Genomic DNA, 21,512 nt, shown 5'->3' with positions numbered 1-21,512 from the left:
GCCCACTTTAAAAAAAATGTTGCGGGTCTGATCCGCCGCTGCGTGGCCCAGGGCTCGGGGGCGCAACCTAGGGGGCTTAAAGGGGTGTGCGCTGGGGAGCAGAGGGAGGGTGCAGAGGGCCAAGGGCTCCAAGGGCGCCCTGGCCCCGGCCGGTCCTGCGACGCGAGGCTCGAGGAGGGTGGTTTAACTGCCGGGAGAGGAAGATTTGCAAGACAGAGGCTACAGAAGCGATTTGTAGGAGCGGGGGGCGTTGTCTGGGACCTCCCCGCGTTTCAGCTGCAGCTCCCGGGGGAAGACGAGAGGGTTGGAAGATGGGGAGAGAGGAGCAGCAGTGCCAGGGAAGCCCGTGAAAAGAGCCTCCCTGTCTGTCGGAGGAAGCCTCCCCTCCCTAACCAAGGTAAACATCCGCAACTCACATTGCCTGTGCTCCCTCTCCCCGGCAACCCTGGACGCTTGGGGTTGTGCTGGTAGCAGCAATGCCCCCACATCGCAGAGGAGAAAACTGAGGCTCGCAGAGTTTCAGAGACTGGCCCAGGGCCACCAGAGGTAGGAAGTGTCTGACTCTCAGGAGTTGGACTCCTGAGTCTGGTTAACTCAATGCGATACCGGGTACCCGGTTCGGAAATAGTATGAGCAGAAATAGCAGAGTCCGTTCTATTCAGCACGCATGTATTAAGCGCCTGCTGTGTGCCAGGCACTATTCTGTATGTTGTGATTACGAAGACGAAAGCTTAACTTGACCCTGCCACTTGGGGTGTTTACATTCCACTAGAGAACTGCTTGTGGACAGATAAGTAAATGCGGGAGAAAAAGAAGGGGGGGAGGGAGAGAGAGAAAATAAACTTTATAAACCAAATCAGGAAGGGATTTGACGACTTGGAGGAAGGAGGGGGTGCATTTTAGGAAAAAGGTGACCAATTAGTCCTTAATCAATTGCTTTCCCTTTCTTGCAGAGACTTCCTCCTGGGATACCGGTCCCAGCCCGCCTCGCTCCTCCTGGGTCCCACGGAGCTGGGAGTGAGTTCCCGGGGAGCCCGGTGGGTCTCCTCTGGACTCTGCCTTTCTCAGCCTGACCCAAGCGCATCTTCTTCAATGATCCAAAAGTCCCGGGCCCCGCTACTCAAAACTCAAGATGTTGGAGACAGAGTGGAAACTCTTATGGTAATAATGGGGGTGGGGAGGGGGCTGGGGGCTCAGAAGTGAATGAGTGAGCTGCCTCGGGAGCCCCTGGGGAGAGAAGAGCGTTTCTCTGCTAAGTGTCGTCCAGGCCTGGTTGACATTGCTTCCGTGTGGGTGGAGCAGGGCGGGGCTGGTACCCCAAGCTGCAGGAGTAGATTCCCATCTGTCCAGCTTGAAGCCTTGGGCTTGTTTGTTGCTGCGTTGGGAGAGAGACTGGGGTCATTTGCAAGACTGGTGCAATGGTGGGCGAATGCTTGTAAGCTCTCTCCCCCAACCCTGGTCCAGTTCTCTGACCTGGCCCTGCGTGCGTAAAATGAAAGCTTTTTTTCTCTCCTTGCTAATGCTGGTCAGAGGGGATAGGCTGGGCTCAAGCACTTGCTGCCGAGGTCTGTGGAGTATGACAAGGCTTTTTGCATTTGGACTTGCTGCCTGGCATAGAGTGGGGGAGGGAGGGAACAGAGAGCCTGGAACATTATAGAACTTGCTTCGAAACAGAACTAGTAATTATTATTTCTAAAAGGAGAGAGGAAGGAATAAGCATTTATAGAGTGCCTTCAATGTATCCGGCACTGTGCTAAGTGGTTTTTTTGTTTGTGTTACAAATATCTCATTTGAGCTCTCTACAGCCTTGGGAGGTAGGTGTTACTATGGTCCCTATTTTACAGTTGAAGAAACTGAGGCAAACAGAGGTGAAAGTGAACTGTAAGTGTCTGAAGCCTGAGGTCTTCCTGACTCCATCCTCAGCTCTTTTTCCTTAGCCCCTGTTAAACCATAGAATAAAAAGGTCTTGTGTTTTGTTTTGTCTTAAGCCTCTCTCTGTTAAACCATAGAATAAAAAGGTCTTGTGTTTTGTTTTGTCTTAAGCCTCTCTCTTGTGGAGAGGCAAAAACATAGGATTTGGAATAAAAAAGGTGGAAAGATGGAGGGGAATGAGCCCCAGCTGTAGCAGCATCAGAGAAACCAAGAAAGAGGCTGAAGGGGAATTTCAGACCCTGGGTAGTCTTTTGACACCTGTGTGAGCTGCTTGGCCTGCTTGGTAGGGCACAGAGAGCCCCAGCTTTGAAGTCTGGCCACTGAAATTGGCATTCCAGCTCAGCTGTTTGCTATCTGTGCAGTCGCTGGTGAGACACTGGGAGATGAGAGTTTGGGCTAGGTACTTCCTTCTACAACTATAGGGATCTGCCTGTGTGCACACACCTACAGATGAAAGCATCATAGATTTTTTTTAAAAGAGCTGGGAAGGGCTTTAGAGTTCATCCAGGCCAAGCCCACCACCCTTAATTTTACAGATGAGGAATGTGAGGCGAGATTAATTGACTTGTCCAGTTTCACGCTGGCAGGAAGTGACGGAGGAAGGACTTTAACACAGGTCATCTGACTTTTGGTAGTACGCCTTCTGGTGTGTCTCCATGTCTGTTAGATGGCACAGTGATTCCTGGAGTCAGGAAGACCTGAGTTCAAATCCACCCTCAGATACTTACCATCTGTGTGACCCTGTCAAGTTACTTAACCTCTATTTGCCTCAGTTTTCTTCTTTGTAAAAAGAGAATGATGATGATAACAGTAGCACCCAGGGTGCCCTGCCAGGATTGTTGTAAGAATCAAATGAGATCTTTTTAAAGAGCTCTATAAATGCTGCCTATTATAGTTACTAGCTATGTGACCCTGGGGAAGTCACTTAATCACTGTCTGCCTCAGGTTCCTCTTCTGTAAAATGGGGATAATAGTACCTACCTTGCAGGGTTGTTGTGAAAATCACATGAGTACAGGCATACCTTGTTTTATTGCACTTTACATTGTGGCACTTCAGAGGTATTTCGGAATTTTACAGATTGAAGGTTTGTGGCAGCTTTACACCCAGTAAGTCTGTCAGCACCATTTTTCCAACAGCATATGCACATGTTGTGTCTCTGTGTCACATTTTGGAATATTAAACTTTTTCATTAGTGTTGTATTTGTTATGGTGATGTGTGATCAGTGATCTTTGATGATACAATTGTAATTGCTTTGTGACCCCTCAAGCCTATAAATGTTGGGTGTGTTCTGAATTTTCTGCTGAGGCTTCCCTATTCCCTAAGACTGAACAATCTTGAAATTAGGCCTATTAATAACCCTGCAATGGCCTCTAAGTGTTCAAGTGAAAGGAAGAGTCAGTCTGTGGGACAAACTTCCTTGTCTTAGTTGAAGAAACTGCCACAGCCACCATGGCCTCCAGCAGCCACCCCCCTGATCAGTGAGCAGCCTTCAACACTGAGGCCAGGCCCTCCACCAGCGAAAAGATGACAACTCATTGAAGGTTCAGGTGATGGTTTGCATGGTTTTAGCGACAAAGTATTTTGTGATAAAGTTACGTACATTGTTTTTTTATACACAGTACTTTTTTGTACTTAACAGACTATAATATAGTGTAAACATAACTTTTATATACACCAAACAATTTGTGTGACTCGATTTATTGCCACATTCCCTTTGTTTCCGTGGTCTGGAACCGAATCTGCAATCTCTCCAAGGTATGCCTGTATTTTTATATAAATATATAAATCTATGTGATCCTGGGCAAGTCTTTCCTCATCTGTAAAATGGGGTTGACAATAGCACCTGTCTCCCAGGATTGTTGTGAGAATCAAATGAGATTTTTAAAGAGTTCTGTAAATCTTTGTGACCTTGGGCACGTCCTCTAACCTCGTTTGCCTCAGTTTTACAACGGGGATAATAGCACCCATCTGGCAGGGTGGTTGTGAGTTTGTGAAGTACTTAGCACACAGTAGCTGTCAAGAACATGTCAGTAGCTTTAATGATGTCAGACATGAACATGGACTCCTGCTTTCAGAGTCATTGCCCAGTCTTTCCAGTAGGCCATGCTGGCCTTACACGTGGGAGGGCTAGAGCCCAGGCGTCTCTGCTCGACCGCAATGCTGGCCCCCCCCTTACCCCTACCCCACTGGCCTGGCCTCTCGCACTCCCCCCCATCTCCGTGCTCTTCTTCTGGCCCCTCCTGCTGGGGCAGGGTCACACCCCTTTGCTCGTGCCTGCCTTCTGATTGGCTGAACTTCTCCGGCCTTCTTGGGATTGGCGGAGACGGAGTCTGCGCAGAGCCTGTGGCTTCCTCAAGGCTGAGGATGGTTTTCTTCGAGTTCTTGGTGGGGGTGGGTCTGTGAGCGCCTGGGACCTGGGCCGGCTGCCCCTCCCCTCAGAGGAGCGGGGGGGGGGGGGGGGGGAGAGTGTGGAGGAAAGAACCCCACCCACCCTCCAGGGTCCTGCTGCCCAGCAAGGAGGGGCCTGGAGGGCCCCCAGCCATGGGCCCTTGAGCCCATTGGGTGGAGGAGGAGACTGAGGCCTCCTGGATCCCGCTGTCCTTTGTTAAACACCTGCTGTGTGCTGGGTCCTCGATGGGGAGGGGGTTGGGGGTGGGGAGGCGTCAGGTCCTCGGCCGGGGTGGGGGGGTGGGGGCGCGTGGAGGAGAGGCTGTATTGACCAAGGGCTTTGCTGTAGCGCTTTACTGCTGTTACTAACACCTTGGCCGCTAGGTGGCGCCATGGTGCATGGAGCTGGTCTTGAAGTCAGGAAGATCTCCCATCTGAGTTCAAATCCAGCCTCAAACACTTACTGGCTGTGTGACCCTAGGCAAGTCACCGTTTGCGTCAGTTTCTTCATCTGCCAAATGAGCTGGAGATGGAAATGGCAGATGCTCCAGTATGTTTGCCAAGAGAACCACAAATGGGATCGTGAAGAATCAGGCACTGCAGAAACATCATGTGCTGGGCACTGGGCTAAGTAGTTTTTCAGATAGTATCTCACTGGAGTCTCACAACCACCTTGGGAGGTAGTGATTATTATTACTTCCATTGTACAGATGGGAAACTGAGGCAGACTGGGGTTAAGTGGCTTGACAGCTAGTGTCTGAGGCCACATTTAAACTGGTTTTTCCCAACAACTGGACTAGCTACCACCTAAGCTACCTGTGGTCCCTTTCTCAGAATCATGTTTTTAAATAACTGAAGGAAAGAAAGCATGTTTCAGTTGGAGTTTATTGGGGAAGAAAGATGACATTTTCATTTTCCATCCAAGTTTACACATCCCCTGAAATATATGCCTGGACCCCAGGTTAAGAACCTCTAGTATGGTGCCTTGCACACTGTAGGTGATTAACAAATGGTAACCAACCTTGGGGGAGGGGGGTGTTGGGAAGTGACTTAATGGATAGAACCAGAGACCTAAAGTCAGGAAGATCTGGATTCAAATGTGGCTTCAGGCATTTGCTAGCGGTATGATCCTGGGCAAATCAGTCACTTAACTTGTACCTCAGTTTCCACATACTTTCACTACTGTTATGAGGATAAAATGGGATAATATTTGTAAACTCTGCAAAACTTTAAAGCAATGTAGAAATATGTGGGGGGGGGGTCTTCACAGAGGAGGTGGGCCTAGAGCTGAGCCTTAAAAAAGAGCCAAGGAGGCAGCTAAGTGGCACAGTGGATAGAGCACCGGCCCTGAAGTCAGGAGGACCTGAGTTCAAATGTGACCTCAGACCAAACACTTAACACTTACTGGCTGTGTGACCCTGGGCAAGTCACTTAACCCCAATTGCCTAAAATAAAATTTAAAATTTTTTTTAAAAAAGAGCCAAAAAGGGAGAGGAGTGGGGCTGCTCTGGATTCTCAGTTTGTTGTTGTTTAGTTGTTTTCTGTTGTATCTGACTCTTAGTGACCTCTTTTGGGGTTTTCTTGGCAAAGAAAGTGGTTTGTCCTTTCCTTCTCTAGCTCATTTGACAGATGAGGAAATTGAGGCAGACAGGGTTAAGTGACTTGCCCAGGGCCACACAACTAGTGTCTGAGGGTGGATTTGAGCTTGGATCTTCCTGACTCCAGGTGTGGCACTCCATCCACTTCATCACCAATTCTCATCCCCTCACTTTATAGAGAAAGAAATTTAGCCTGAGTCCCTCAGAGGCTAAGTGACTCGTTGCAGGTTCCACACGTAGCAGATCCAGGTCCTCTGACTTCAAAGGCAGGGTTCCTATCGCTGAACCAGAATGGCTTTTTATAAATTCATCTGTATAGTAATCTCAAAAGATTATTACCTGATTTGACCATTTTATTCAGGCTTCATTCTGGAGGCTTTTTGGTTCTTTTAAAAAAGTATATCCAATCCACATCCTTACAAAGCCAAAGGTCTGCTGTTGAGTAAACAGAAAAAAGTGGGCCTGAGATTGTAAAGGCCATTCTAAAGAAATTACCAGAACTTTTGACCAGTGGCAGTCTTGGTTGTATCATAGATAACTCTAATGTGTGGTCTCCCAAGTATATTGTTTAAGAGGGGACAGCTTTCGTTTGGAGTCCTAATATGGTTTTTAAATGTATTTTTTAGTCTCACCTCATATCAAAAACTTAATACTCATTAATTTTGTTGTTGTTGTTCAGTCATGTCTGATTCTTTATGACCCATTTGGAGTTTTCTTGGCAGAGACACTAGAGATACTGGAGTGGTTAAGTGACTCCCCCAGGGTCACACAGCTAATAAGTGTCTTGAGGCCAGATTTGAACTTAGGAAGGTGAGTCTTCCTGACTCCAGGTCCAACACTCTGTCTGCTTCTCCACCTAGCTCCCCCAGCTCCTTAATTTACCAAGCACGTCTCGTGTCTTCTGCCTTCTAGGGATCTGCTTGAAGGTGTTGAGACAACACCCAAGGACCTGTTGGAGTGACTAGGTCACTCCCCTTAAAGTGGTGGTTTCCAAGAATCTGATGCCGCATTTGCCTGTAAGTCAGGCCTTCTTAAACTTTTTCCACTTCTTAAACCCACAGTTTAAGAAGGATCTAAACAAATGGATCATTCACATAGGAATTGTGTAGACCTATGTAACCATGGGCCATTCAGTCCTATTGAGCATCTTTCAGTTACTTCATTTAGAGATAGAAGTAGTGATGCCTATGGTACCTACAGGGCTATCATGAGATTCATATGTCTTTATGGAAAGCACTTTACCAACAATAAAGAGCTATCCAAATGTTAAGAAAAGCAGGGCATAGCTTGGTGTCTGGACCTGGAACTAGGAAGGATAGAGTTCAAATCCTGTCTCTAGTTGTGTGACCCTGGGCAAGTCACTAACCCTCTGCTTTAATGGGAATAAAAGAGTGGCTACCTCCCAGGGTTGTTGTGAAGCTAAACGTGGAGCACTTTGCCTACCTTAAAGCCAGTATATAAAGACTAGCTGGCTTTCAAGATAGAAAGGCCTGTGTTCAAATCCTCACTTTGATTATTATTAGTTGTGTGATGATGGGCAAGTCACTTAATTTTTCTGAACCTATGAAGTTACGTGCAGTTTACAGTCTGCCCCAGTGATATCACAGGTCCTTGACTGCTGAAGCTAGGTTCCTTTCTACAGGGGTTCAAAACGTGGCTTTTATTTGCCATCTTGTGAGCATGACTGCAAAGGTCTCATCCACTAGTTATCACTGGCTGGCTCAAGCTAAATTATGTGTAACCTGATTTGTCCCTGCATGAGGCTTCCTAACCCATAGTGTCAGAGCCAATAGCTGACAGAAACAATAAGATATGTTTTGTTGCCCCCTTTATCAGACTGGATCAAAAAGTATCCTTTCAAGGAGGGTTGACTTGGTGATGTCTGTAGCTTCTGGCGCTGTTGGAAGTAGTAAATTCATAGAGACTTTTGGTCTATAGGGGATGACTGATCAATTTAGAAATTGTGATGGGAGGAAAAGGCATTTTGTTTTTGTTTTGTTTTTTATTAGTAAATTGAGAAATAAAGAAGAAAGGATGTATTATTTAAACTAAGATGTTAGATTTTTAGATTTTAAAATGATGGTTTCAAAAAGTGATTGTAGGTGCCAGCTACAGTGGATAGAGCTTTGTCCTTGGAGTCAGGGGGACCTGAGTTCAAATCCAGCCTCAGACACTTGACACTTAGTAGCTGGGTGACCCTGGGCAAGTCACATAACCCCAATCGCCTCACCAAAAAAAAAAAAGCATGAAACAAGTGATTGTGGAGCATAGTATAAGAATGAGATCTTGGGCTTTGGGGGAGGATCTTAAGGATTTATTTTTATTTATTTATTTATTTTGGTGATAGAAAATAGTAAACTGGTAATCAGGTAAGTAGAGTTTTGATCTTTCATTTCTGTTTAAGTTCTTGAAATGACATCGATAATAATATTTTGAAAGGAAGATTCAATAGTATTAGTTTTTGAGGAAAGAAGGGGTTGAGTTCCTATGAATTCATCTGATGATTTTTTGTTCTTCATTTGCATTATGATGTTCAATTGTCTTTCAGTTGCATCCTGCCATAAAGGCCTTTCTGTGTGGTTCCATCAGTGGGACCTGTTCTGCTCTTCTTTTTCAACCTTTGGATCTGCTTAAAACCCGACTGCAGACTCTCCAACCAGCACACCATGGGTAGGTGCTCCCTACTAATTGCCATCACTGCTAATTATAGACAGATCTTACTTGATGTAAATTTGTATTAAATAAATTCAACTCTGTGGAAGGAATTCTGAAAGAAATCTGCATTCCCGAAAAAACAACTGTGTTAACTTGATCTTACAGTACTGTGCTGGCTCTCTGCTCCTACTCCTCCACCCTATTCCCAGCAGCCTTCCAAAAAACCAAAAAACCTAAAAGAAAACCCCCTCCAAATGAGAAGAGAAGAAGGAACACATGCACAGATTGCCACCACAGTGCTGGAGTAAGGCTTTACCCTGCTCCGTGCACCCTCCTGCAGGTCTGTCTTCTCTCCATCCGTGACCCTCTGCATATTGCCTGCCTTCGCCTACATCTCTAACCTCTCCCGCCACCCCCAGGCGCACATCTTCTTCCTTCTGCTGTCACTTCTCCATTCCTAGCCCCATCATGTCCTTTCAACTGTGTACCAGCCCCACCTCTTCCAAGGGCAGCCAGTCCCTTTGCTGCCCACCTTCCTCTGTCCCTGTAACAAATCCTCAAGTCTCCTTACCCTATATATCTAAGGTTTTAGGGAGGAAAGGTACTGTCTCTGGGTTAACTTCTCTCTGTCTTGTCTTAACTGGGGTCCCCCTCCATCCTAGGCCTGATTTTACTCAAAGCAGTACCTTTTCTGGGGCTCTCTTTGTTGACCAGGAAGTAAGATGGGCTTTGATACCCTTGAGCCACTGTTTCAATGTAGCTATTTCTTTTGGAGTTTCTATTTATAATTCTTTTATATCAAGATGATTTTTTTTGCTCAGTCATTAGCTCTCTTTAGGAACATTTTAATTTCTGTGAGGGGGGCAGTTAGGTGGCTCAGTGGGTAGAGCACTGGCCCTGGATTCAGGCAGACCTGAGTTCAAATGTGGCCTCATACACATGACACTTACTATCTGTGTGACCTGGGCAAGTCACTTAACCCCCATTTCCCAACAAAAACAAAAACTTCTTTGAAACTTGTTGCTTTGCTTTATTTTCCAGTTTTTTTACCAGCTGAGATATCTCACATTCAAATAGTTTTTTTTTTAAATCTGGCACAAAGCACTTAATAAATGTTTTGGGGTTGATTGAACACTAAAGCTTGTCAGCAAAATTCTGTAATCTTGCTTCATGTCTTAGCATATTAGTGCTGCCTACCCCCATTTGGACATTGACTTCCTTTACCCTAACCCTAAGTCCATCTAATCCACGTTTATAACAGAAAATAGCTGCCTCTGTCTCATCATATCTTGATGCTGGTGTTCTTGTTTCACGTTGTCATGATCTGATTGATGATGGGGCCATGCTTCCTGTTTCAGAGTCCAGCCCAGACTCAGCCCCTTGCCCCCTCTTCTTTTCCCAATGCTGGTTCCTTGGAGTTCAGCCTCTCACACCAGCTCTGCATTCCTTTATGTGGGGCATTCATCGAGTTAGATTGCTGTACCTTCGGATGACATTTCATATTTTTGCCAAAGAATTCATTGTCAAGAGACTTTCATATAATTAGTGACACTAAGTCAGGTGGGAAGTGGTTGTCAGTGAATAAGTCCTTAAGGAGTACCTAATGCTGGTCCTAACCCTTAAGCAGTTTGCTGTATAGTTAAGTAGACAAAACCTCTGCACTGAGATAGTAGAGAGCAGCACAAGACAGTGTGTGACTCCATACATGCATATGTTTCCATATAGTTGTGTAAACATGTATACTAAGGGTCGAATTATATGAAACTGCAAATGTCACGGGTTATGTAAACATAATTGTTTTATACCATGGTGTCTCAGAAAAGCATATTTTTTTGTTTTCTTTGTTTTTGTGGAGATGCTGTCTAAATGGTGACTCTTATTTTCTGTCTTTTTGTCTGTTCTTTCAGGTCTAAACGCATTGGAATGGTATCTTTGTTATACAAGGTGGTTCGCACAGAGAGTCTGCTGGGACTTTGGAAAGGAATGTCTCCAGTAAGATTCCGCTTGTCTTGGATCTTGAGCACCAGTTTTTGATGATTAGACATTTCCACTGAACTATTTGAATATACATGTGAACTAGAGGTCGGGGGTGGGGCGAGAGCGCAGTTAGGGTTTTCTTCTTGCGCTTTCCCATTTTCTCACTACCTTCTCTGCTGAATGGATGACTGAAAAACTGACCCTTCACTTAGTTAATAAATGTTGGTGCTGCGGGGTTGGAGCAGGCCAAGGGCCATGGTATCCTGGGTATTGGGAAGTGTCTGAGAGTATTTGTACTCTGCTAATTCAAATGGGCACCTTTCTGGAACTTCAGGGCACATGGAGGTCTTTGACCTGTCCAGGGATCCCCTGATCGTCCTGCCTTCAAGGCCAGTTCTCTCCACTCTGCCTCTCCAAAAGGTGCTTTGGGTGTGTTAAAATTCACATAAATACGCATAATATCTATTGGTGCTGTAGGCCGGGGCTGAGGCTGAGGCAGGGTCCAACCTAGCTCTTGTTTTGCTCTCACTCACTTCTGTACAGTCCATTGCAAGATGTGTCCCTGGAGTTGGGATCTACTTTGGGACTCTCTACTACATGAAGCAGTACTTTCTCGTGGGGCAGCCCCCTACAGCCCTTCAGTCTGTCATGCTGGGTATTGGCTCCCGAGCTGTTGCAGGGGTCTGCTTGTTACCCATCACTGTGGTCAAGGCGAGGTATGAGGTGAGTCTTGGGCTTTGGAGCTGAATACTGCAAGTGACTGTCGCTGTGGCATTAGGATTATTGAGGAAAGGCCCTGGGAACATGCACTAGGCAAGGCAAACCCTCTCTGAACCTCAGGCAGGTTTGTAACTTTACACAGGATGATACGATTGGGATGCCATGAAAAGAGGGCTGAATTTGGAAACCAAGGATCTGGGTTAGAATCCAGGCTTTGCTACTTACGGCCCAGGTGACCTTGGGCAAGTCACTGTCCCTCAGTGGGCCTCCATTTCCTTATTTGTAAAATGAGGGGGTTGACTAGATGACCCTTACAGTCCTTTCCAGCTCTAAATCTGTGACCTGTCCATCATCAGGCATTTATTAGTCAATGTCTACTGTGTGCTGGGTATTGTGGACACAGACAAAAACGAAATTGTCCCTGCCCTCGTGGACCTTTTTGGGGAGATAACAGGCAAGTCTATGAGTATATTCAAAATAAATATAAGGGGATTTTGGTGGGAGAAGGGGCTGGGGGCACAGTCTGTGATGATCACACTTAATGCAGAACGCAGAGTGGGCCATGTGTGACTCCAGACCCTGGGGTGTGCGTCACCCAGCATCCTTTCAGTTCAAAGTACAGGATTTCCTGTGGTAGTCATTAGTCTTCCCTGTACTTTGTAGAGTGGGCAGTACGGCTATGAGAGCATCCACGGCGCCCTGAAGAACATCTATCAGACAGAAGGGCACAGGGGCTTGTTCAGGGGATTGACGGCCACGCTGCTCCGAGACGCGCCCTTTTCTGGCATCTACCTGATGTTTTACAACCAGACCAAAAAGGTTGTGATGAAAGGTAAGGCTGCAGGCGATTTCAGTACCCTACTGGATCTTGGCCACTTTTGTTTAGCATTGCTTCAGGTGCTCCATTCTCACTATCACCTAGAGAGCCCCTTGGGTGGTGAGGGGAAGCTGTGGGGCCTGGGTTGGCCTTTTTTTTTATGTTCCTCTGAAGTTTGGTTCATGCAGCTGGGGATGTTTAGTCTGGAAAAGGTGTATGACAGATGACTTTAAAAGTGACTGAGAACTGACGTTTGGTAGAGGGGCTAGTCTGGTTCCCCTTGTCCCCACGGGCAGGCCTGGGGGGTGGGTGGGTGCCCCAGAGGACCAGAGTTAGGTTAACCTCATTGTATGGGAAAGCATCCAAATAATCAGAGCCAGAACTGAGTGGAATGAGCCACTTAAGGAGAGAGTTACCCTTGCAGTCTTTAAGCAGAGATTTAATGACCACTTACCAGGTGCTTCACCCAGGGTCATCCTCTTCTAGGTCCAGCTTGGACTGTCTGTCTTTTCTGGGCACTTCCAGCTATGAGAATAGTATGGTGCTGGCAGCATGGGGGAGGAGAGAGAAGGGGGGAACTTTGATCTAGCTTGGCCTCAGACCCAAGATGGGGAAAAGCCTATTGGGAAAGCTGCAAGGAGTCTGTCTGGCTGTTGTGTATTTAAAGCACCAATGATTATAGAAAAATGACTTTAAATTGAAACACCATTGAGGGGACCCCCTCACCAGGGACAGGTCAGATTTGAATGTTAGCCTCTATCAAGCTGAATTTGAAGATAAAAGTTGTGTATATGTGATAGACCTACTTGTGTGGTTGAGTTTCAGGGCCAATTTCATAAGCATTTGTTAATCATGCAACTCAGCAGATATAAAGACAGGGAAAAAGAATTCCTCCCCTCAGGGAGCTTACATTCTACTAAGGAAGTACAGCATTTATGTAGAAAAGTAAATATCCGTGGCAAAGCCAAGATGGTGGAGAGAAGCTGGGAAGTTGCTTGAGCTCTCCCCAGTTTCCCTTATAAACAACATTCAGTCAAACTTCCAACAGATTGTGGAGAGACAGAACCCACAAAAAGATGGAGTAAAACAATTTTCCAACTTGAAATAACTTAGAAGGATTTCAGGAATGGTCTGTCTCACTTGGGTAAAGGGGGAACCCAGCCAGGCATAGCCAGTGTCTGGGAGCCACAGCACAGATCAGCAGCTAAGGCCTCTTGTTCCTGGGTCAGTAGGCCAGTGGCATAGCAGGCCAGCTGTGAGGCCTCCACCCAGCACAGAAGGCAAATTGCCAGCTCCAGAACCCAGGCAACAATCCAGTGTGGCAAGCAAACCACATGCACCTGAGGCCCTAGTGTATAAAGCCAGTGACCAGGTCCCTGTCCCCCAGCACAAGATGCTTTGGGACAGTGCCCCCTGTGCTTTGGCAGGAAAGCCCAACAGTAAAAGCCAGGAAATAGGCCAAAAAAATGAGCAAGAAACAAAACAGCCCTGACCATAGAAAGCTACTGTGGTGATAGGAAGATCAAAACACAAACTCAGAAGAGGACAGCATTGTCAGAATGCCTACACGCCAACCTGCAAAGGGGAAGATGAGCTGGTCTCAAGCCCAAAGAACTTTCTTGGAAGAGCTCAGAAAGGATTTTAAGAGTCTAGTAAGAGAGGTAGAAAAATTGGGTAAAGAAATGAAAGATATACAAGAGAGAATCAGCAACTTGGAAAAGGAAAGACAAAAATTGACTGAAGAAAACAGTTCTTTAAAAAGTAGAATTGGCCAAATGGGAAAGGAGGTACAAAAGATAGCTGAAGAAAAGAATTCATTAAAAATTAGAGTTGGGCAAGTGGAAGCTGATGATTTTATGATATCAAGAATCAGTCAAACAAAATCAAAATAAAAGAAAATGTAAAATATCTTATGGGAAAAGCAGCTGACCTGGAAAATAGGTCCAGGAGAGATAGTTTAAGAATTATTGGATTACCTGAAAGCCATGCCTTAAAAAGAAGAGCGCATGGACAGCATCTTTCAAGATATTATCTAGGAATATTGCCCTGATGTTCCAGATCCAGAGGATAAAATAGTCATTGAATCAACTGATCACCTCCTGAAACATCCCAAAATGGAAACTCTAAAGGCTGTTGTAGTCAAATTCCAGAATTATCAGGTGAAGGAGAAAATACTACAAGAAGCAGAAAGAAACAATTCAATGTCAAGGAGTCACAGTCAGGATTACATGGTATTTAGCTTCCACGTTAAAGGATTGGAGATCCTGGAATATGATATTCGGGAAGTCAGAGGGGTTAGCATTACAACCAAGAATCAACTACCCAGCAAAATTAAACACAATCTTTCAGGAGAAAAGATGGACATTCAGTGAAATTAGGGGACTTTCAAACTTTCCTGATGAAAGGACCAGAGCTGAAGAGAAAATTCAGTCTTCAAATACAAGACTCAAGAGAAGCATAAAAAGTAACAGGAAAGAAAAAAAAATCATGTTATTCAATAAGGTTAAATTGTTTACATCCCTACAGGGTAAGATGATACTTGTAACTCTTGAGAACTGTATCTTTATTAAGACAGGTAGAAGTGGTATATACATAGACAGAGCGTGTGGATATAAGATGACTTTGATGTGATGATATAAAAGAAAAAAGGGGTAAAGAAAAGTAAATATTAGATAATTTGAAAAGAGAGCCAAGTACTTTCAGCTAGGGCATTATTGGAGATAGTATGACTTATGTTTGGGCTGCAGGTATGTACTTCCCTGGAGGGTGGTGGGTAAGGTCAGACATTGAGGAATCATAGAATTTCAGAGTTGGAAGGAACCTCTTCTGCCATGTGGTTGAACTTGTACCTTAAAAAGAATTCTGCCTACAGCACGATCATTACTTGGTCATCTAGAGTTTGCTGGAAGATCTCCCTGAGCCAGCCCATTCAGATATCTCTAATTGTTGGGATAGTTTACCTTCTGTGAAGTCTCAAATTCCCTTTTTGCAATTTCACCCTTTGCTCCTAATTCTGCCCCCAAGGGCCAACCCTAAACATAGGAATCCCCTGACCCCATGACAGCTTTTCAGATGTGCCTTCTCCGTGCCCGTTTGTCTCCCCAACCATTCCTCATCCCAATATCCCAAGGCCTCAACTTGACACTCTTCACCATCCTCATTGCTGTCCTGGACACTCCAGTTTATTAATTTCCTTTCTGGAACATGTCTCCCAGAACTGACCGTAATACTCCAGAGCAACCTGACCACGAGAAGTTCAATTGGAATCTCAGATTATCCCTGGCAGCTCTGTCTCTCTTAGTGCCTTGTGTTAGCTTCCTTGACTGTTGAACACATTGCTAGCTCAAAGGAGTTTGTTCAAGTTCTGTTATTTCCAGTCATGTCTGACTCTTTTGTCACCCCATTTGGGGTTTTCTTGGCAGAGATACTGGAGTGGTTTGCCATTTCCTTCTCCAGCTCATTTTACAGATGAGGAAACTGAGGCAAACAGGGTGAACAAAGTTAATGCGTAAGGTTGAATTTGAACTCATTAAGAGGAGTCTTCTGACTCCAGGCCAGGCACTCTATCCACTGAGTCATCTAAAAAGTTTGTGATGTCCACTAAAACCTCCAGAGATTTTTCACATGAAGCTCCCTCTTTAGGGTGTCCCAAAAGTCTTAGTGAAGTTTGAGCATTGGTGGGATTCAAACTAACGTCCTCTGGATTTGAATCCGTCATTTTATGCAGCATGCCATGTTGCCTTTCTGCCTCTTCATTCTACAAGATGAGTAAACTGAGACTCAGCTGACATTAGGAAAGATATCTTTGTCTCAGGGGACCTCCCTATTCCTCTATGTCAGAGTGAATCTAAAATCTGAGAATGGTTTTTAAGAGCCTTTCTGTATAATGTATTCTTTGAGCCAGGGTTAGCAGTGTCTAGAAAAAATTATAGTTTTATTATCTCTAGTGAATTCCCACCTAGTAACTTTTTTGGTCAACTTGAGGAAAGTTGAGGTTTGTCATGTCATCCCCATTGTTCAAAAATCCTTCATTTGTTTCACTTTGACTCTGAGGCAAAAATTCAGATTCTTCATTCTAGCAAACACATCCTCAGGTTCACCTCAGGGGTTTCTCTTCCTCCTTGACATTTTCTCTGGCCCAGTTCTCTTTCTCCATCCTCCTCATTGCCAGGTGCCACCCTTCACCTCTCTCCTTTGTGTCATGTTTATGTGTGTATGTGTTCCATCCTTCTAGTAGAATACAAGGTCTTGAGGTCAGGGACTTTTTGTGTTTTTGTCTGTACTCTTGGTGCTTGGCACAGTGGCCAGAACATGGTAGGCACTTATTAGTTGTTCTGTGAACTGAACTTTCTGTGTTGCTCATCTAGAACTTCAGATTAGAAAGTAAGTGGAAATGCCTCATGTTCTGCAGCTGTGTAAAAGCAGGAGGTGGGTGAAGCTCACTATGATAGCTTTATGCATTCCAAAGAAACTGTATCAGCATTAAATTTACTTTGAAGGACTGGTGGAGAAATTTGTATGAAAGTTAATGGTAGAGAATATGTCTGTTCTCCACCTTTAGTTCTTACGGGATCAGAGGCTTCAGAGAACTTCCGGTCAAATCCCTCAATTTACAAATGAGGAAACTGAGGCCAGGGAAGTTATGACTTGCCAGAGACCACACTACATATGTCAGAAGTAGAATTTGAACCCAGGTCCTCTGATGCCAGAGCTAATACTACAGCCACTGTACCATGAATATTTGAAAACTGATGGTTCATTAATAGCTAGTCTCAAAATATTGTGAGTGAAAATCAAGACAAAAAAGAAACCACTTTGTGGAGAGATCTTCCAAAGTCCTTGAAGAGTTTTTGGTTTCAGAACCTTAAAGAAGGAAATCAACATGAACATTCAGACATGGTGTATACTAAACTTATTAATGCTGCCTAAACCCACTGGACTTTCAAGTTCTCTCACTGACATAAAGAGATGCACATTTGGCAGGTTCCTTTAGAAACAAACATTGGCTTGATTTTCTAAGGCATTCAGGGAATAGGCAAATTTTATGTGACCAGTAAAATCCACCATCTTGGGAATGGAATATCTAGTTGAGTTTCTAATCAAAAATTCTTCTTTGGCCAATAACGTGGACCAAGCTATAGCTTTGGGCTATAATTAGTTGGGCAGCAAATTGTGACACATGCTATTGTTGGGGGCAGGAGTGACAGCTCCTAAAGAGGAAGTCAGGATTCTATTTTTTTGTTTTTGGCTAGCCAGTGGGGTTACGTGACTTGCCCATGGTCACATAGCTAGTTAAGTGTCAAGTGTCTGAGGCCAGATTTGAACTCAGGTCCTCCTGACTCCAGGGCTGGTGCTCTATCCACTTCACCACATAGCTGTCCCAAAGACAGGATTCTGTGCTAGGATTGTACAGAATATACTTCCTTTCCCTGTGATAGGAGACTGAAGTCAAACAAACAAAACCCCTAGGTGCAATTGACCTAGCTCATACCAGTTGTTGTTTGTCCTTTGCTTTTGGTTCTTGAAGAGGACCATGACATCCAGAAAGTGATTCCATGGCTTGCAAGTGAATTGGATTTAAGTGAGTGAGATTTATGCAAAGTCGCCAACCTCACTTTCTCCTCCAGAGCCATCTGGGTCCAGTGGCAAGATACAGATCAGGATGACTGGAGGTGGCCCCACATGTTGTGGGAGACCTTGACCTTTTTAAGCTAAGGTCTTTAACTGGTCTCAGTTTGACTGAGGCAAAGCCCATTTAGTGATTAAGGGAAGGTAAGAAATGAGCAAAGAATGGCCTCTTTTACCTAGTCGAAAAAAAAAAATCTGGGAGGCTCAGAAGACCCTCAGGATTTTTGGCCAACACCAAAACAGTTGCTATTTACACTCATTAAACCAACCAACAATGACCATGTAAGGCTCTGGCTGGGAGCTATTGTTGGCCAGTCAGTGAGAGCCAGAGTGACTTGGGTCTAAGGCATGGTCCTCAAGAAAGAAATCTAGCTAGTAAGCCTCAAAATATCTTCTGAGGTTTCAGTGTTCAAAATTTACATTCCTTTGGGTTGAGCACCAGCAGGTAAGGATTCCCTATGTGGACAGAGGGAGGGAAGGGAAGAAGAGAAGGAAGGAAGGAAGGTCATACCAGTTAGTGACAAATGGAATAATACATGGGCTGCAAAGTGTTTTTATGAGGATGGTTAATGTTTCTAATCTGCCTCTGGCTTTATTTCATAATCACATGATGTGTGGTTGACTTTGAATCCATAGTTTGGTAGTTCATGTAAAGAAGTGGTAGGAAGAGGAAGATTGGTATTGCCCCTGGGTGGTGGGATCTTTTCCAGTGAATTTTGCTTTTGTCCTATTTCAGATGAATTGGACGCTGCCCTCGTGCCCTTTGTGAACTTCAGTTGTGGGGCTTTTGCTGGCATTCTGGCATCGTTGGTAACTCAACCTGCAGATGTTGTCAAAACACACATGCAGCTGTCACCGGAGAAATTTCGGAGGATTGACCAAACTGTCACAGTCATTTTCAAAGTAAGGCTGAGCTAGCTCATCGGTCATTGCTGGGTGTCTGCATCTGGTCTCTGATCTGGAGGAGAATTGATTTGCTCGTATCAAAATGAGAACAGGAATACTTATACCCCATGCCTTACAGGGTTATGAGAGAAAAGTGCTTTGCAAACTAAAGCTCTCCAAAGGTGGGAAAAGCTATTATTGCTTTTAGAGCTAGGAATACATTCTAGTGAAGAGACATTGCACAGGTCTAGTTTATGGTCAATATCCAGAGTGTTGTTCAGATGTCAAGGTAATGGGTGTCCCAAAAGTTTTAGCACTAACATGTATGGGCCACCCTGTATAGTATAGGCACCCACATTCTCCTACTAAAGGATTATAGACTTAGTCCAAAAAGGGGCCTTAGCAGTTAGACCTTCGATTAGACCTATCTAACCCAACCCCCTTATTTTACAGATGAGGAAACTGAGACTCAGGTTGAGTGATTTGCCCAGCATCACATGGCTGGAAGTATCTGAGAATCCATCGTCTAGGCTCTCATCTGGTATTCTCTCCACTGTGGCATCCTGTCATATTGCTTGTAGAATTTTGCTCTTAACCTGAATTCTTCCTTCTTGCAGGATTATGGGCTAGTTGGCTTCTTCCATGGTGGTGTTCCCCGTGCCCTTAGACGAACTCTGATGGCAGCGATGGCATGGACAGTCTATGAAGGGATGATGGCTAAGATGGGTCTGAAGTCGTGAAGGAATGGAAGGAGAAAGGATGGGATCATCCTGTTTCCACCACCCTGTCCCCACTGAATGATGATGCTGTCTGTCCATTTTGGGCAAAGATGAGGTTTCTAATCCAGAGGTCCAGGCAGAATTGATTCACTTTCTGCAGTCAGTGTATACAAGAAATGGAAGTATTTGACCATTTGAAGCATTCCATGGGGCCCATCTTGCCAGTAAACTGACTTTGGGTTGCGGATGGGTGAAGGTTTTTATATACCATGCAAATCCACCTGTTCAAGGCACGTGGTATCCAGAAAAAATGTCTCTGTAGAATAATTCTACTTGAGCCACCTATATGCATCAGGATGGGCTTTTGTGTAAGTCAGCTGGAGAAGCACCTGTGATTGTATAGTCAGGCCCATGTCCTGAGCTGAGAATTTCTTTGAATTGCAGTGTTAATTTATTGAGGGTCTGATGAGTAGACAAAAGGCCCTTGCCGTGGCCAATTTTGGTTTTTGGCAAACTGTAAGGGAGAAAAGAAACCCTTATTTTCATTGAGTTCTCATACTTGTTCTGAAGGATGGATTGGTTTGGTTTCCTAGCTGTTCCCCATCAAGTCAATTCACTTCTGTTTTGGCTTAGAAAGAGCATGTTATTTCTGCCAGGCTCCAAGCTAGTTCAACAAGCTGCTTTGACGTTTTTCAGCAGCTAAGGTTGGGATTTATGAAATCAAGCACTTTGTCATTCACATTATTGAAAGCTGTTTAGACTACTTAGCTCGTGTTATCCCTTGTCATAGAATGATACAGTTCCATTGGGAAGGCAGCCATCCTTCTCATCTAGTACTTGTAGTGAAAACTGCCTTCTGACTCCCTTTCACACTAGGAAAACTTTTTGTATTCTGTACTGTGAATTTGCCAAAGAAATAGACCCAAAGACCCTTTTCAAGAGGGAAGGTATAAAGACTCAGTATTGTTGGCCTAGAAGCATCTTAGGAAAGGCTCACTGAATGGCCCCTTCTCCACTGCCAGGGAAGGTTCAGAGCTGCTTTTGCAGATTTCCCTAAAGGCTTAACTCAGGGGGTTTCCCAAACTTGGGGCATTAAAGGGGACACGGACAACCAAATTTACTTATTCAGAGGTTATATCACTTATAACTTTCTATTGTTTTTCATGTTAAAATACCTTTCCCTGATGGATAAGTATTGAGGGGGGTGAGGTGTAGAGAAAAATGTCTTTTTCCACCTGAGGACACAGATGAATTATTTTGTCATATCCCCTAATTTCACACAAGCTGCTATACCTGTGTTCCTTTGTGTGCTGTGTCATTAGGAGAGTAGGAGTAGGCCCAGCTCTTCAGGAATCTGAAAGGCAAGGCAGATTTTGGTTTGGGTTTTTGAATAAAAAAGTAATTTGCCCTTATAATGGCATTTCATTTTTGAAATAATTTGGGTGAAGCCAGATTAAGGTGGTTAGGGATAGGATGTACCATGATTCTAATTTTGGCAAATGTGATGCGTCCTTTGAGTCACTGAGAGATTATAGAGTTATTGAATGCACTTTCTTTAGGCCTCCATTAAATGTACCTCTTGTAATCCGGTAGTTACTTACTGTTTTGTGAAGGAATGCTACAATTTGCTTTGAAGCTAATTTGACCTGGCTGATTATGGTGAAGTTCTTCAAGCCCTGTATTTGATATTTTTACATCCTGAGAAAGGAAGAAAGCTGAGATTTTAATTCTAAACCTTGGAAATCTAATTTATATTTCTCCAGTGTGTGTGATTTCAAAACTGGTAAAATGTAACTGACTAAATACAGTCTTAACTCCGTATGTTGTTCATGTTTCTGGCATTACATCAAAATAAAACATAATGGAAATGAGAGAAATTGGAAACTTTTATGGGTTTATAGTCTGTGGGAAAGAGCTAACACTGGGCAGGTGGCTAGGTCTCTCATTCTGTGTTTCTCCTCTTCTCCACAAAACCTTAGTGAGGGGAAATAAAGTTCATTTTATTAGCCAATGACTTGGCTCATGAAATGTATCAGTTTTATAATTGGAAATGATTCATCTCTCCTTTAATGAGACTCAACAGGAGCAGATAATCAGTAAGGTTCAGCATCAGCATTGTTTTTTAGTAAAACATCGGATTTTGAGAATCTTAACCACATTAAAGAAGAAAAAGAAGAAATTGACTTATCAA

General features: G+C 44.4%; 1 protein-coding gene across 4 annotated transcripts; it reads left to right on the top strand.

Annotated features, from left to right (window-relative positions):
• The first annotated feature begins 2 nt into the window (after positions 1-2).
• Positions 3-21,198, top strand: SLC25A38 (solute carrier family 25 member 38). Of its 4 annotated transcripts, none has more exons than XM_020987388.2 (8): positions 3-397; positions 954-1,161; positions 8,469-8,590; positions 10,483-10,567; positions 11,096-11,275; positions 11,936-12,104; positions 18,454-18,620; positions 19,220-21,198. In XM_020987388.2, exons 2-8 carry the CDS (start codon positions 1,093-1,095, stop codon positions 19,340-19,342), a joined length of 915 nt encoding a protein of 304 aa, XP_020843047.1. In that variant the 5' UTR covers positions 3-397; positions 954-1,092; the 3' UTR covers positions 19,343-21,198. The 4 variants fall into 4 exon arrangements, with proteins under 4 accessions (XP_020843047.1, XP_020843050.1, XP_020843049.1 ...); XM_020987391.2 differs by lacking the exon at positions 3-397 and adding an exon at positions 465-546; XM_020987390.2 differs by lacking the exon at positions 3-397 and adding an exon at positions 766-794.
• Positions 21,199-21,512: the final 314 nt, after the last annotated feature.

This window comes from Phascolarctos cinereus, unplaced genomic scaffold, assembly GCF_003287225.1.
Source record: "Phascolarctos cinereus isolate Bilbo 61053 unplaced genomic scaffold, phaCin_HiC Scaffold_1;HRSCAF=81, whole genome shotgun sequence".
NCBI lineage: Eukaryota > Metazoa > Chordata > Mammalia > Diprotodontia > Phascolarctidae > Phascolarctos > Phascolarctos cinereus.
Note: the sequence above shows the minus strand (reverse complement) of the source record. Positions and strands in the feature narration are given on the sequence as shown.